We start from the raw sequence: 17,989 nt of genomic DNA on the forward strand, positions 1-17,989 counted from the left end.
GACTCCCCTCCCTGCATCCTCTGCCACTCTGCATTCCCCCTCCTACCCAGCATCCTGTGCCACCATGCCCCCCTCACACTCTGCATCCTGTGCCACCCTGCATACGTCCTCCCTCCTTTCATTCTCAGCCACCCTGCATCTCCCCTTCCAGCATTCTACGCCACCCTCCATCCCCCCTCCCTCCCTGCATCCTCTTCTACCCTGCTACTCTACTCTCACCCCTCGTCACCCCCTTCTCACCATTCATTACCAACCCCTCTCACCATGCACCAACCCCCTCTCACCCTGTATCTTCTCATTCCGTTGCATAATGTGAAGTTTAGCTTTTTTTTTTTTACTCATTCTGTGTGGCATTTTGTGAATTTTGGATCATTCCATGTGTCATAATGTGAATATTGGCTCATACTGTGTGGCATAAGGTGTACAGGATTTTCGATAGACAAAAGTTCCCTCTTGTTATGGTGCATAATGTGTTCAAGGGAGGTGGCCCATACTCAGTGTCCCACGGCTGGTGGGGGGGACGACAGTTGGAAGACCCCCTGTCTCTATCTCCCCAGCCCCACAAGCTGCAGAATAGACCCTGTACGCATGCGCCTATTCTGCAGCCTGAGGGGCTGGGGACATAGCCAGCAGCTCAGAGAGCCACTAGCCATGTACCCACAGCGGCAAAAAATTGGGCATGGCCTCACTGAAATAGGCCACACCCCTATATTGGTAGGCCACGCCCACCCCAAAAAATCGGGCGCGCCTCCGGCGCGCAACAACACGCCCCCCCGTTAGGGCTGCTTCAAGATATTTCCCGGGCTGGTTTTAATTCCCAATCCGCCCCTGGGCCCTCCTGTCATTTTCTCCTTGATCCGCCCATGGCTCGGCTCCTCCGATTACTGTACAGCACAGCGATGTCACGATGTTCAGTCAGCTGGCCTCTCGCTCCTAGATTTTCTGCATGCAGCGTAGAAACATATAATTTGACGAGAGATAAGAACCACTTGGCTGATCTAGTCCACCTTAGTAATGCCCATGGTAGTAGCACCCCTTACACATTAATACAGGCAGAGGCACAAAGTAAAATACATTAATACATACTGTACATACATATAAGGTCTATCACAGAGAGAGAGGCAGCCGAGGGGTGACTCCAAAGTTCAGGCTCCTACTCACTGACAGGAGCCAGTTGCTGCGCTGTAATATTATGTGCAGCACCCGGCTCCTGTCACAGTGTAGTAGCCGCCACTTTGGAGTCACCCTTAGTGGGTCATGACTACCAGATAAGATCATTTTAGCATACTTACCAACCGTCCCACATTTCACGGAAAAGTCAAAAATTTTTCCCAAAAGCCACTTCCCGTGTGCATCAGGGTGCCCCGATTCTCAAGTTATGGGTCAAATTATTTGAATTGTGTAATTTTAGCCCCCCCCAAAATACTGCATTGCTTGGCGGGGCTAAAATGATGCTACCACCCTTGCCACGCCCCCAAGCAAGGCAGCCCTCTCCTGGTTCCGCCACCGCACCACCCCTTTATGCCCCCAGCATTGGCCCCATCCCCCTGCCCTCTACTGGAGTCAGGGAGATGACGAACAAACAGTTCACAGTGCCCGCTCGCACAACGCGGCTGCACATATGCATACAGTACATGTTTATGCGCATGTGCAGTCTCTCAACATCGCTCCCCTGTGAGAACGCGCAGGGGAGCGAACGGACCAGAATAAGGTCCTCAGTACAACTGGCCAAGTACTGTGATGTGATGAGTGTGTTGGATTTGTCATATCACTGTGCAAATTCTAATATAACACAACTCTTGGAATAAAGAGGCAACAAGATAAAGATAAAGAGAGATAAACATCCAGCCAATCACATCCTAACTGCCATGTTACAAACTGTGTTTGAAAAAAGTCAGTAAGGAGCTGATTGGCTGGACGTTTATCTCTCTTTATCACCCTTGCATTTATCTCTTGTTAAGGCTTAATACATCTGCCCCATTGTGAGAAACTAACATGTCTTTTGCTTTTATACTCCACAGGCGGAACCGTATACAGGTCTGTTGACGGCTTATAATACTTTATAGTATGAAAATAATCGACAGAAGCACTGAGAATTCTGGACATCTGCTGCATCTCACATCAGAATTGTCTAAAAATCTTTTGTCTGGTCCATTGCCAGAAACAATTGTAAGGGGTGATATTGAAAATGATTGCTAGACTCATCTTGCTATGATAAATACATATATAAATGCTTCTACTGTAGTACACTTATATTACAATTCTATGGTTCTAGTTTGCAAAGCTGGGTGTCTATTTCCAGCTTGGAGAGCCTCAGCTAAGGGAAACTTACTGTTCCAGCCAGCTGTTTTGTTTTACTACACAAGGCTGCCAATTCGCGAGTCCACCAAACCCCGCTTTGCGAATGGTGGTTTGGGAGCCACCCATTTGCATCATGCGTGCGAACACACTGGCTGTGAATGGATGTTTTCCATAAACATCCATTTGCAGTCCGCGGGGTAACACCCACATCATTCGATGGTCGGCGACCATCTGAGATTTATATTTGTGCAAACTCTGCCAATTTTTATGTTTAGTAAATTTCGGATATGGTATTCCCAGACAAGATTGGCTCATTCAATATCATTCGCATGCGTAGTCTAATGCCGGGCAGCATCTGAACGGCTGCTTAGACACTGCCCAGCTATCAGTGCGACTCTGTGCAGCATGACAAGGTCAGAGGTCACGCTATACAGCTGCACAGCACTCCTCGTCCTGTGCCGCATAGCCCTCCCTTCTCATCGCATGCCCACCTCTCTGCTTCACCAGCCTTTCGGCTCCCCCGGATTCACGGCCCACCCACCAAACTGTTCGACTCCTGCCTTCACCGCTCCCGGCTCCTGTCATGCCCTTCACCGCCCACCCTCCCAGCTGCCGGCCACACATGTAAGTAAATTTGCGGGTGGCCGGGGCGGGTTTTTCCATTAGGGAAGCCAATACCGGAATTGGGCCTTTTTTCCCGAATTACGGGATTCAAAAAATGCCCCGGGATTGGCATCCCTAGTTTTGCAGCTAAAATGTCCCATTCCAAGAGCCTGAACAACAATACCTTGGGTTACTAAGTTTCCATGATTGGTTATATGATTTAGGTTTTCGCATTATTAAATATTATCGTTAAAACTATTATTTACTTAGATCATGGTGTGTAAAGAGCCAACAGACATTTTTGTTCCTTTAGCAATAGTGTATTAACATAGAAGATTCTAGGCAGGATAATACTCTCATCAATAAAAGAATATACAATTTTTGTTTTAGAATAATCAATTTGAGTTGTTTTTAGTTACACAGTCTCATTTCTCCAACATTAAAATTGAAATGATCATCAGAAAGTTGACTTGGCCTCACAGGAGTTTGGGCCTTGTTAGGAACATCTTGGAATGTATGTAAGTGTTAATTTAGCACCAACTAAAAACAATATACAGTAAGAAGCAGCGGAGGCTCTTACTTCTGCGAAGGAGGGTGGCTGGCGTGATGCGAGCTCCCCCATACTCTGTCGCAACCTCTGTCGCAGTGCTCCTGGTTCCCGTCGTGGGGCCTGCACATGCGAAGTAGCTTCGTCAGTACTGTGCATGCGCTGGCCCTCAGCCTCTGTGGGCTGCTTTTGCAACAGTCCGCAGAGGCATATTCAGGATCCCGGGTCCAGCGCATGTATAGTATCTGCCCCATTGTGAGAAACTAACATGTCTTTTGCTTTTATACTCCACAGGCGGAACCGTATACAGGTCTGTTGACGGCTTATAATACTTTATAGTATGAAAATAATCGACAGAAGCACTGAGAATTCTGGACATCTGCTGCATCTCACATCAGAATTGTCTAAAAATCTTTTGTCTGGTCCATTGCCAGAAACAATTGTAAGGGGTGATATTGAAAATGATTGCTAGACTCATCTTGCTATGATAAATACATATATAAATGCTTCTACTGTAGTACACTTATATTACAATTCTATGGTTCTAGTTTGCAAAGCTGGGTGTCTATTTCCAGCTTGGAGAGCCTCAGCTAAGGGAAACTTACTGTTCCAGCCAGCTGTTTTGTTTTACTACACAAGGCTGCCAATTCGCGAGTCCACCAAACCCCGCTTTGCGAATGGTGGTTTGGGAGCCACCCATTTGCATCATGCGTGCGAACACACTGGCTGTGAATGGATGTTTTCCATAAACATCCATTTGCAGTCCGCGGGGTAACACCCACATCATTCGATGGTCGGCGACCATCTGAGATTTATATTTGTGCAAACTCTGCCAATTTTTATGTTTAGTAAATTTCGGATATGGTATTCCCAGACAAGATTGGCTCATTCAATATCATTCGCATGCGTAGTCTAATGCCGGGCAGCATCTGAACGGCTGCTTAGACACTGCCCAGCTATCAGTGCGACTCTGTGCAGCATGACAAGGTCAGAGGTCACGCTATACAGCTGCACAGCACTCCTCGTCCTGTGCCGCATAGCCCTCCCTTCTCATCGCACGCCCACCTCTCTGCTTCACCAGCCTTTCGGCTCCCCCGGATTCACGGCCCACCCACCAAACTGTTCGACTCCTGCCTTCACCGCTCCCGGCTCCTGTCATGCCCTTCACCGCCCACCCTCCCAGCTGCCGGCCACACATGTAAGTAAATTTGCGGGTGGCCGGGGCGGGTTTTTCCATTAGGGAAGCCAATACCGGAATTGGGCCTTTTTTCCCGAATTACGGGATTCAAAAAATGCCCCGGGATTGGCATCCCTAGTTTTGCAGCTAAAATGTCCCATTCCAAGAGCCTGAACAACAATACCTTGGGTTACTAAGTTTCCATGATTGGTTATATGATTTAGGTTTTCGCATTATTAAATATTATCGTTAAAACTATTATTTACTTAGATCATGGTGTGTAAAGAGCCAACAGACATTTTTGTTCCTTTAGCAATAGTGTATTAACATAGAAGATTCTAGGCAGGATAATACTCTTATCAATAAAAGAATATACAATTTTTGTTTTTAGAATAATCAATTTGAGTTGTTTTTAGTTACACAGTCTCATTTCTCCAACATTAAAATTGAAATGATCATCAGAAAGTTGACTTGGCCTCACAGGAGTTTGGGCCTTGTTAGGAACATCTTGGAATGTATGTAAGTGTTAATTTAGCACCAACTAAAAACAATATACAGTAAGAAGCAGCGGAGGCTCTTACTTCTGCGAAGGAGGGTGGCTGGCGTGATGCGAGCTCCCCCATACTCTGTCGCAACCTCTGTCGCAGTGCTCCTGGTTCCCGCCGTGGGGCCTGCACATGCGAAGTAGCTTCGTCAGTACTGTGCATGCGCTGGCCCTCAGCCTCTGTGGGCTGCTTTTGCAACAGTCCGCAGAGGCATATTCAGGATCCCGGGTCCAGCGCATGTATAGTATCGTTCTCGGTACTGCTCATGCGCAGAACCTGTTTTTTTATGGGCTGCTGTTCAGCAGCCCAAATAGAGGCATCCCGGAGGTAGGGAACACCACCCAATGGGACTATCTTGGGTGACTGGGAGGTCAGACATCCACAGCAGTCTCGCAGAGAACAGTGGCAGATTTTACCTGGAGGGACTGCAGCCCTGCAGCCCATAGGTAAAAACTGCCACTTGTAGGAAGCATTGATTCTAATTGTCTTGTGGATGATAACTATTTGTGTCTTTAACAGCACCCTGACACTGGTAAGGAAGTCAAGGAACAGAGAATGTTGTACCTAATGTTGCATGATGTGCACATATATGGGGTGTATAATTAAATTTTCTGTTGATAAATAAAAGAAGTGATGACCAGTAAAAAAAAAATAGAAATTGGAATTTTCGTACCTTCCCCCACTTCAGGCAGTGGGAGAACCTGCAGCGTGGCAGCCAGGGCCGGATTTCCCACCTAGGGGCGGCACCTGCTTGTGGCGGTACAGGATCCCCCATTGTCACGGGGTCCGCTGGGGGGTGGAATTGCCGGAAGGGGGTCTGCAAATTGCGGGAGGGGGGGTGTGGGGATCCGAGATTAGCGGGAGGGGGTCCGCAAATTGCGGGAGGGGGCGCGGGGGGGCTTGAATCACCGGAAGGGGGGTCCGCAAATTGCAGGAGGGGGGTTGTCGGGGTCAATGATTTGCGGAAGGGGGGGTTGTGGAGGTCCATGAATCGCGGGAGGGGCGCGGGGGGTGCCGTGAATCAAGGGAGGGGGGTGGCGCAGTGGGGGGCGCGGAGGTCCGTGAATCAAGGGAGGGGGCATAAATGCGGGAGGGGGGGTCGTGGGGGGCTGTGAATTGCAGTAGGGGGGGTGTGGGGGTGCCGTGAATTGCATGAGGGGGGGCGTGAATCGCGGGAGGGGGTCTGCAAATTGCGGGAGGGGGCGTAATGGTAATGGTGGATGGTGGCTGTGGAGTAATGGTGGAAGGTGGGCGTGTACTGTTGCCCTGGCTGGGCAGGGGGAGGTGATGTCAAGGGGGTGGAACGTTATACACATGAAAACGTTATATACATAAAACACTGGTCTTTTCCCTAGGGGGGGCGGGTTTGTGTGGGTTTCCTGGGTGGGAACGTTATATACACAGGGGATGAGTGACAGATCTGGCTAAATATATGAGATGTCAGTAATAACAACAATAGTAATAATAGGGGATTATATTGTAATATTATACATTCACCAAATTTATCTCTTATATGTAACACCCCCTTCTGTAATATGCGGAGTGAGGGTATATATGTACCGAATGATGTAGGTGTATCTCACCTCGGAACTTTTTTGGCAGTGCCTCCACCCGAATCACGGCTTTCTCTTCTGGGGAGTGTTCTGGAAGTACACCAGGGGGATATTCCGGAAACCCCCTGCCCAGTACTAATACGCTGTGACACACTGTGTGCTGCAGAAGCCAACTTGGCACATTTATTTAACTGGGGCAACTAAATGCAGCTTTTGTGATTTTATATGAAAATCATACATTGGAATGACATGACAGAATGATGGGAACAATACAATAATAGGACATTGTGGATGAAAGCATAACACCAGCTCCTAGCTTATACTGTGAACAATCGCCTAGCACAATAACTCTAACTGATCCCAACTGTCTCTGACATAAACATCACTTGTCATACACTTTTACACTGACTCAGTATCTCAGAGACTAACCTTACAAGTGCTGGCTAATGGGAATAACCACATGTGCTGTATGTAACATATTTACTTATAACTCTACAATACCTTCCATGCACAATGATACCACACAAAACCACACAAAAGGAGCAGTGCACTGCAAGTTGGGGCCCTTCTATATTGATGTCAGCATGGCTTGGAAGCACTCTCTGTCCAGTTTACAGCTTTGCAGGAGTTGTTAATCCTTTGCAGTAAAGTAGAACAATCCCAGTGTGTACATGTGTATGTAGCAACAAATAGTAATTCCTCAGCATGTATCCTTGCTTAAATGTATCCTGAGACTTGTAGTTCCACAGTTTTTATTTATCATCAGGGGAATACCATGGAGTATAAGTTCAAATGCATGATGCTTGCTGTATATTTACCTGCCCTCCCATCTATCCCTAACTCTTCAGCCCTTGTGGCCAGACACAGTCCAAACCCCACTTAAATAACAGTTACTTATCTGCAGACATGGGGATCACAAGACTTGAACTTGATTCTCATTCAAGATGGCTGACTAGCAATGTGTACTTCCTCAGAGGTGCATGCAACAATCTCCCTGGTGCTCCTCACTGTCACTTCACAGCACTCCCCCTGGCTCTGGAATCCTTCTTCAAACTGTAAGTTCTGTCTATATCAAGAATATTGTGCCTTCTTGTACTGGGTCCCCTCTCCTGGACTTCTCACACAGCACAGTCTCTCTCTCTCAATACTCTTTGATCTCCTCCCCCTCATGCACTGGGGGATTCCAGTCCTCCCACACACAGATCCGTTTTTAGCTCCTCCCCCTTTTTACAGTGGCCTCCTGGGAGGTGTAGTTTCTCTTCCTGGAATGTTAAAAGACATTGTCCATCTCTCTCCTTATCTGTGTAGAAGTTATTAGTAGCCTCTGGGTGCTCAAGTCCAACTGCAGCACTCCCAGGGGTTACACACTCCCCCTGTGGGGCAAGTCCATAATGAACAGATGATGCGGCTTGTCCCACAACCTGAAAATTAATAGGGGTTAAGACATCCTGTCTAAATAAACTTTCACAGTCATACTCAACAAGCCCTGTCATAATAGATATGGGAGTTAAATAGGGCCACTGGTAGACCCAGCAAGGATGAATCATCCTAGGAACCTCACTTATTTGACCTGGACTATCATAAATCAGCATCATTGGAGCTCTAGGTGTCCTTTTAGGCCAACCTTGAACTGGTGGGGTCCCTTCCTCTCCCCCTGATACTCTTCTGGGGCATTCAGTATTCCCCACATCTGGAACAATCACATCTCTATCAATGTCATTGATTGGTTCAAGTCCTTCTTCCTCTGAATGCTGGGAATCTAACCTTCCTGATATCCTTGGGTTGATGCCTATTTCATATGGTATGGAAACCATAGGTATACTTTCTTCTACTTGTGGATGTCTCATAGGGGCCCCCTCGGTAGACCCAGAGAACCTTGGGATATCTTGTATGCAATTAATTTCTCTTGATGGCCCTGGGGCATCATAACCCCAATCATCTCCTTCCTCATTATCTTCTGTGAGAGGCTCTCTGAATCTTTTTGATCTTCTGCTTGTGGACACTTTAGGCACATCTTTTTCTTGCTCTTCCCAGAACCTGGTTTCAGCTTTGAGGGGGAGCAAATGCTGTCGGTGGTAGGTCTTTATAGGGCCTGTCTGTCCTTCAGGTTTTATCGTGTAGGCTGGGATGTCTGGCAATTTTGCAATCACAACATGAGTGTTGAAGTAGAACCCTATCACCAGGCTCCAGAACATTGACTATCAACAGGCTCCTTGACCCGTAAATCAAATCGACGCTTGTTTCGTTGTCCAGCTTTGGATGCAGCAGATTCAGCTATTCTGTAGGCCTCATTTAGTTCCTGTTTCAGCTGCTGTACATATTTTAAATATGGCCTTTCTTTAGGGTCAGCAGTGTCTACTCCAAAACAGATATCGATTGGTAATCTAGCCTCTCTTCCGAACATTAGGCGATATGGTGAGTACCCTGTGGACTCGTTTTTCGTACAGTTGTAGGCATGCACCAACTGGCTGATGTGCCTACTCCAATGTGCCTTTTTATTAGTGTCCAGAGTGCCCATCATGCCCAAAAGTGTCCGATTGAACCTTTCTGGCTGGGGATCTCCTTGAGGGTGAAAAGGAGTAGTTCTTAATTTCTTTATCCCGCACACAATACACAGTTCTTTTATGAGCTTGCTCTCAAAGTCCCGACCTGGATCTGAATTAATGCGGGCAGGCAATCCATAATGGACAAAGAACTTCTCCCATAGGATTTTGGCCACCGTCACAGCCCTCTGGTCTTTTGTTGGGTAGGCTTAAGCATAACGGGTGTAATGGTCTGTCACCACCAGAATGTTACAAATGTTGCTCTCATTTGGTTCCACTGACAGAAAATCAATGCAAACTAACTCCAAGGGGCCATTGCTGGAGATATTCTTTAACGGTGCTGCCTTCTCTGGGAGTGCTTTACGGAGTATGCATTTCCCACAAGATTTGCAATAAGCTTCAATGTCTTTCTCCATTTTTGGCCAATAAAATCTATCTGAAATTAAAGTCATGGTTTTCTCTATTCCCAGGTGGCCGTGGTTATCATGCAAAGCACGGAGGACCATGGGACGGTGCTTCTCGGGTAATACAAGCTGGTTCCTCTCTCTCCCATCTTTGTGACTGGTTTGTCGAAACAGTATCCCCTGCTTTAAACTCTCCTGGAGGAATCTTTGTCTGTGTTTGACAGACCACCTAACTGCTGCTATAGAAGAGTCATTCTGCTGATCTTCTCTGACTTGGCATGGACTCAGTTTTTGAAGATCACTGAGCTCCAATTGACTCAACCAGCAATATTGTCTTGGTAGTGCATCTATTGTGGCACCTAAGGCTGTTAGGCACTCTTTGACTGGGGGCACCACAACTCGCCCCTCATGGCACATCCCCTTCACATCTGGAGCAGGCACCTCTATCCATTCATCTTCTTGAGACTCCACAAACCTGCCCGGTAATCTTGACAAAGCATCTGCATCTACATTGCTTTTCCCTGGTCTGTACTTTATGGTGAAATTGTAAAGGGCCAGGGCCGCCAACCATCTGTGCCCCGTGGCATCTAGCTTTGCTGTGGTTTGCACATATGTAAGAGGATTGTTGTCTGTGTGCACTTCAAATGGTACTCCATATAAATAGTCATGAAGTTTGTCAACAATTGCCCGCTTAAGGGCCAGGAACTCCAACTTGTGCACTAGGTAGTTCCGTTCACTGGTTGAGAGGCCTCGACTGATGTAGTAGACTGGTCTCAGCTTTCCTTCTTTCACTTGGTATAGCACTCCTCCAAGTCCCTCGAAGGAAGCATCCACATGAAGAATATATGGCAACTTTGGATCAGCATATGCCAGAACGGGTGCTTGAATCAGGCTGTTTTTCAAACCCTCAAATGCTTGTTCACAAGATTCATTCCACCTTTCACCAAAGGCATCATTTACCCGGAACAATGGTTTTTCTTTCTGGTGAGAGCCTCTTGGAGCTGGGTAACACCGAGTTAGATCTGTAAGAGGTTTGACAAGTTTACTGTAGTTGGGGACAAACCGTTTGAAGAAGTTACCAAACCCCAAGAATGACCTTAAGTCCTTTAGTTTTGTTGGTCGAGGCCACTCTACAACTGCTTCTATCTTTGCCGGATCTGTAGAAATTCCATTCCTGTCCACAATATGTCCCACATACTTGACTTTGGCTTGGCAGAAACTACACTTGTCAAGAGATAACTTCAACCCCTTTTTCATTAAGCGATCCAGCACTTTGAGGAGTCTTTCATTGTGCTCTTCTAATGTTCGGCCAAATACTATCAAATCGTCCAAGTAGACCAGCACTTCTCTGAAGTTCATGTCACCCACAACATCATCCATGTATCTTTGGAAAGTGGCTGGGGCTCCTTTTATTCCTTGTGGCATTCTTTTAAACTGAAAGAATCCAACTGGACAGTTTTGTCAGCATCCTTCCGACTCATCAATATCTGATAGTATCCACTGCGTAGGTCCAGCACAGAAAACCACTTGCTTCCCTGAAGAAAGTCAAGGGCTTCATCTATCTTAGGGACTGTGTACTGGTCCGGAATAGTACGCTTGTTTAAAGTCCGATAATCCACGCACATTCGTATTTTCCCATTCTTCTTTCTAGCTACTACAATAGGGGATGCATAGGGGCTCTCTGATTTCTCAATTACATCATTCTCGAGCATCTCTCTTAAATGTTCTCGAACATCATCCAAATCAGCAGGTGCTAGGCGTCTTGACTGTTCTCGGAAAGGCCTGTCATCTGTCAGCCTGATGTGGTGTTCCACCCCTTTGGCTTGGCCCAAATCCCTTTCCCCTGAGGAGAAGGCAGCCTCTCTTTGCAGCATCTGCTCAACAAGCCATTGTTTGTCTTCTTGACCAGCATCACTTCCAGAAAAGCAGTGATCAAAACTTTGCATGTGTAATTTGGTATCTTTTGAAGAAATCTTTCCCTCTTCCTTCTTCTTATAAGCATCCAAACACATAGGGTGAATTTTAAGAGTTTTACCATAATTTGCCCCCCCTGCCTCTTTGCACCATTTGGCTAGTATCTCAAACAGGTGGGAGTTTGTTCCAATAATCACTGGGACATCTCGAGGTTCTCCTTCACTATTAGGGCAAACAAGTGCAACCACCTCTACCTCCTCTTCTATTCCAGCTATTTCTTTTGGGAACTTCAATGGTACAGTGATGTATCCGAGGTAGGGATAACTCTTGTCACTCAAGCCCCAGATAGTCAGTCCACATAATGGCTTGATGGGGAAGTCAGACAGACAGATTCTTTCAGGACCAGTTCTCAAACACAATGGACACTTGAGAACCACTATCTAGCAAAGCTATGCATGATCTTCCATTCAATAATGCAGGAACATGAGGCGTAGGGCCTAGCAATCCTTCAGGAAAATGGCTTCATCCTGGGTTACAGTTCCCCACAGTGTTAATGTTCACTTTCTCTAGAGAGCCAGTGTGGGGTACCCTGGTCCTCCCCCTCAGTTTTCCGCCGGCTTCCCATCCCTTGGGCATGGTGAAGGAGACCTCCTCTTTCTCCACCTATGTGAACATTGTCTAGCGAAGTGCCCAACTTCTCCACAATTGAAACACTCTCCCTGCCTCCGAGCAGAGATATCTTCTGATATGGGTAGTCGTTTTGCAAGGTGGCCTTTCTGCATCTGGGACTGGATCTGTTTCTGCATCTCCAACAGCTGGGCAATCTGTTCCCCTTGTTTCTCCACAATCTTCATTAGCTCAGCGCCGGGGAGTGCAGCATCAGGTTTTGGCTGTACAACCTTGACTTTCTTGATCACCCTTTCTCTGGACTCGACTATAGCTTCCTCTTGCTTAACATCCTCTATCAGCTGAAGGAAGGTAGGTGACGTTTTCCCAGGTTGAGAATTTCTTATCTTCATTGCTACTGGGTCAAGGGATAAAGCTCCCCTTAACAACTGTTGCATACGCATGTTGTCCACTTCTGCTAGGGATATCCCTTTCTTTGATACGATAAAATGGATAAGCTTGTCCAGCCGATAGATATAACTGGACAATTTCTCCCCGGACTCCTGGTAAGTGTGGCGTAGCTGGTATAGAAGATCAGTGGCATCCTCTGCTATCCCATATTCCCGGTCCAGAGCCGCTAAGTACTCTTGAGCAGTGGCTTGGGAATTACTTCTCCTTACAGCTTGGATTAATTCTCCAGCTGGACCTCTCAGGCTTTTCACTACCCATTGTCTATTATAGGGTTCTGAGCAATGCCATTCTGCCAGATATTGGGAGGCCACCTCCCTCCAAGCTTCATAAGTTTCTTCCCCAGCAGGAACTGGCTTTAGTCCTGAGAAAATTCTGAGCCTTCTGTAGCTCCCATCATGCTGTGACTTTCCTAACTGTTCCACCAATTGCTGTACTGCAGTGAGGAACAGTTCACTTTGACCCTTGTCAGTTTTACTAGTACAGGAGGATGGCATAGGATTTTCTTCCCTGGTGGCAGAGAATACTTGTTGGCTAATACTTCCATCAGACACTTCAGCAATAAGAGGTGTTGTGGCTAGGTGTGTTGGCTTCAAAGGAATAGCAATGTTCCATCTTTGTTTACTTGGCCCAAATATGATGGAAGGTAGAAAATCTCTATCCAATTTTGCTTGTGTCTCACATAATATCAGGCTGGTCTTGTCAGCATCTCTATGTTTCTGTCCAAGTATTTTAGGCTGTTCAATCCCATAAACCCTGTGAAGCACCTGGATTACTTCCTCCTCGGTCACACCTTGAGAATCCCCATAGATCCCTAAACATTGGGTTGGGTCTGCAACCTGCTGTTCACATCACAAATACATTTCCTCTCTTATACTATCCATGGCGTCTGTGCTGAGTGGTGCTCACTGAGGGTGTCTTCAGAATCTCAGCAGTGCCTCCACTGTAACACCCCCTTCTGTAATATGCGGAGTGAGGGTATATATGTACCGAATGATGTAGGTGTATCTCACCTCGGAACTTTATTGGCAGTGCCTCCACCTGAATCATGGCTTTCTCTTCTGGGGCGTGTTCTGGAAGTACACCAGGGGGAGATTCGGGAAACCCCCTGCCCAGTACTATTACGCTGTGACACACTGTGTGCTGCAGAAGCCAACTTGGCACATTTATTTAACTGGGGCAACTAAATGCAGCTTTTGTAATTTTATATGAAAATCATACATTGGAATGACATGACAGAATGATGGGAACAATACAATAATAGGACATTGTGGATGAAAGCATAACACCAGCTCCTAGCTTATACTGTGAACAATCGCCTAGCACAATAACTCTAACTGATCCCAACTGTCTCTGACATAAACATCACTTGTCATACACTTTTACACTGACTCAGTATCTCAGAGACTAACCTTACAGGTGCTGGCTAATGGGAATAACCACATGTGCTGTATGTAACATATTTACTTATAACTCTACAATACCTTCCATGCACAATGATACCACACAAAACCAAACAAATGGAGCAGTGCACTGCAAGTTGGGGCCCTTCTATATTGATGTCAGCATGGCTTGGAAGCACTCTCTGTCCAGTTTACAGCTTTGCAGGAGTTGTTAATCCTTTGCAGTAAAGTAGAACAATCCCAGTGTGTACATGTGTATGTAGCAACAAATAGTAATTCCTCGGCATGTATCCTTGCTTAAGTGTATCCTGAGACTTGTAGTTCCACAGCTTTTATTTATCATCAGGGGAATACCATGGAGTATAAGTTCAAATGCATGATGCTTGCTGCATATTTACCTGCCCTCCAATCTACTGTATCCCTAACTCTTCAGCCCTTGTGGCCAGACACAGTCCAAACCCCACTTAAATAACAGTTACTTATCTGCAGACATGGGGATCACAAGACTTGAACTTGATTCTCATTCAAGATGGCTGACTAGCAATGTGTACTTCCTCAGAGGTGCATGCAAGCCTCTCCCTGGTGCTCCTCACTGTCACTTCACAGCACTCCCCCTGGCTCTGGAATCCTTCTTCAAACTGTAAGTTCTGTCTATATCAAGAATATTGTGCCTTCTTGTACTGGGTCCCCTTTCCTGGACTTCTCACACAGCGCAGTCTCTCTCTCTGGATACTCTTTGATCTCCTCCCCCTCATGCACTGGGAGATTCCAGTCCTCCCACACACAGATCCGTTTTTAGCTCCTCCCTCTTTTTACAGTGGCCTCCTGGGAGGTGTAGTTTCTCTTCCTGGAATGTTAAAAGACATTGTCCATCTCTCTCCTTATCTGTGTAGAAGTTATTAGTAGCCTCTGGGTGCTCAAGTCCAACTGCAGCACTCCCAGGGGTTACACATATATTTAGCCAGATCTGACACACTAACACATAATATAATAGGAGTAACACAGGAATATAACAGGCAGGGTTCAGTACTTAGAGAACATCTATATACCAAGTGGCTTATAAGCCACCCAAGACAGACTAAGGTATGCATGGAAAGAAGGCAAGGTGGATCAGCCAAGACCTGGAGTGCTGGTCCTGTGAGTACATAGAACATTAATAACAGTGGTGGCTGCAGTCAGATCCCTTGACACTGGCAGATGGGACACCCACTCAGGAAGAGAGAGGGTAGGCTGCTTCTAGGGTTATTGTTTGTAGGAGAGAAAGAAAGATTTGCACAATGGATGCACACCAAAAATATTTTAAAACAAACTTTTATTAGTAAATTCAGATAAAAAAAAGAGAGGACACTGTCTTGTGCAAACTTTTAACACATAGGATTGCACAGGATGATCTTCTGCGGCTTGTGAAAATATTTTTAGAGGTTAAATAATTTGAACATACATACAACATATAGGGCCTTATTCTAGTTCACTCTTTCTGACACAATCCTTCTTAGATGGACAAAACCATGTGCACTGCAGGGGGGCAGATGTAAAATGTGTTGGTACTCTTTACCTAGCACGGCGCCCACGATTTTGATCGTGGGCATCGCAGGTAAAAAAATCGCGGGTATCGCGGGCATTGAATGCACTAAAAATCGGGTGCGACGCGACCGACGCGATGCCCGCGATTTCCCATAGGGAACAATGTTAAATGTCTCGCAAGCCCGCGCTGCGCTCGCCACGCTTCGGGCTCGGTGGCTCGCTGCGCTCGCCACACTATTCTATTCTCAACTCCACGCCGACATGGATAGTGGGGGTATGAAAAGGTCGTAGGACGCGTACCGCCGCCCCTCGCGGGCTCGCTGCGCTCGCCACGCTTCGGGTTCACGTTGATTCGCGGGGTGGCGTTAACAATTGTGGGGGCCATTTCACACTTCAGGGTGCCTATTTGGCCTCTGTGGGCCATTTAACATTGTTTCCTATGGAAAAATCGGGTCAATTGAGGCATTGAACAGGAAAATCGGGTCAATTGAGACATTTAACATTGTTCCCTATGGGAAATCACGGGCATCGCGTCGGTCGCGTCGCACCCGATTTTTTAGTGCATTCAATGCCCGCTGTGCTAAGTAAAGAGTACCAATGTGTTTTTATTTTTTCAGATGGTTTTATTTTAAAGAGGTTATTTATACATTTTCCCAGTGATTTCTCTAACCTCTATTTTATTGTATGTATCTTTTTGCCATCTAGTGGGTATTTTCCGAAATTACATGCAGGCATGCCCTCATTTAACTGTGCAGGAGTAATACTTTATTAATTAGTATTCAAATATATTTTGTATTTATATCTCCTGTGCTCTTCTATATTGGATAACTCTCACAGCGCTTTCACTCCCTCTCACAGAGCTACTTTTCTTTGCTAGTGGGTATTTACTTCACAACATTATTACATCATAATTTACACATATATTATTGTTTGCAACATTGTAACAAGTGGTGGGGTCTACACTTGTTTCACAGGCTGCTTGATCAATATACTTGAATACGAATTAATAAAGTACCACCAGGGCCGGTGCTAGGGTGTCCGGCGCCCTCCTGCAAACCATACATGTTGCGCCCTTTCACATTGCCATTGCAACAAGCTGCAGCCCGATTGTGGGAGTGTATGCAACATGCGATATTATGGAGGATCTTGGGTGCATGTACATGTATGCATACACCATCTCAGTGCTGTGTCCACACTAAAGGTGCCCATACACGCTGCGAGCCCATACACGTTAGGGGCTAGATCACATCGCATCGCACGGCATGCATGCAATGTGTGTGCGATGCGATCCGAAAGCAGTACAAAAAGTATGTGCAGCACTCGTGACTGAGGGGGAAAGGAGGGGAGAGAAGGAGGAGATGGAAGAAGAGGGGAGGAGATAGAGGGGGCAGAGTGTTGAGGACTGGCAGCGGCACTGGCACAGCACACTGAGAAGAGGGAAGTAAGGGGAGGCGGCGCTGCTGCCTGTTCGTCATTTGATTGACAGCTGACAGGTGCAGGGAGCAATGGGTAGGTGGCGGATCCGGACATGACATGTCATACAGACATTCACAGACAGCGCAAGTGTCCGTGAGGAAGAGGGGGCAGGTCGCAGGAGGAGGACAGTGTGTGCGCAGTGCAGGGAGCTACTCAGCCTCTCCATACTGCCACCCGCTGTCAGACAGGCGCTGTGGGCGGCGTGCAGGAGGCAGTGACAGTGAGGGCTGAGGCAGCTTTAGCAGAGCAGGGAGGGAGAAAGTGCCTTTTCAGCATGGCGCCTCCCTGCTTTGCAGGAGCTGCTGAGTGGGTAGCGCCGTCCCTGGTACCACTCCTGCACAGTTAAATGAGGGCATACTTGTATGTAATTATTGAAGATACCCACTAGATGGCAACAGATCCATCATAATAGAATCAAGATAAAAAAAGTGTTACTGCAAAACAAAACCATCTGGGTACACTAATAATTACCAATGTATTACTAAAGGTAACTGGATTTAGTGTGTTAAAAAATAAACACATAACACCAAATAAAATACGTTTACTGACAAAAAACTCATTGCAAGTGGAAATTAAATCCCAAAGAAGGGATATCAGACTCTCCTCTCTCATAGGGGTATTTCTTCAAATAGTACTGAAGAACTAAAGATGCATAATCTATATTGAATATAAAAAATTGCAGCACTAGAAAATTGTAACAAGTCCACGGGAAACTCTTTTAATCCCTAAAAACACCATTTCCTTCTTGTGTGCATTTGCACGTCACAATGGGGGAAATTTACTAAGAATACGAAAATTCATATTTTTGGCATAGTAAATGACAAAAATACGAATAGCTAAAAAAAATATTGTATTTTGCTATGAAAATACGATTGTTTTTTCTATGAATTTATCTTAGTAAATTTCCCCCTATATGTTGTATGTA

At 46.2% G+C, this 17,989-nt stretch overlaps 1 protein-coding gene across 1 annotated transcript in view; it reads left to right on the forward strand.

Annotated features, from left to right (window-relative positions):
• LOC146045769 (phospholipase A and acyltransferase 4-like) overlaps positions 1 to 2,741 on the forward strand; it is a 38,824-nt gene extending 36,083 nt beyond the window's left edge. The window contains exon 5 of the mRNA XM_083164821.1: positions 2,022 to 2,741. Within this exon, the coding sequence (XP_083020947.1) occupies positions 2,022 to 2,066 (45 nt within the window). The 3' untranslated portion in view covers positions 2,067 to 2,741. The remainder of the gene's footprint in view (positions 1 to 2,021) is intronic.
• Positions 2,742 to 17,989: the final 15,248 nt, after the last annotated feature.

This window comes from Crinia signifera, chromosome 11, assembly GCF_055691185.1.
Source record: "Crinia signifera chromosome 11, ASM5569118v1, whole genome shotgun sequence".
In the NCBI taxonomy this organism is placed as follows: Eukaryota; Metazoa; Chordata; class Amphibia; order Anura; family Myobatrachidae; genus Crinia; species Crinia signifera.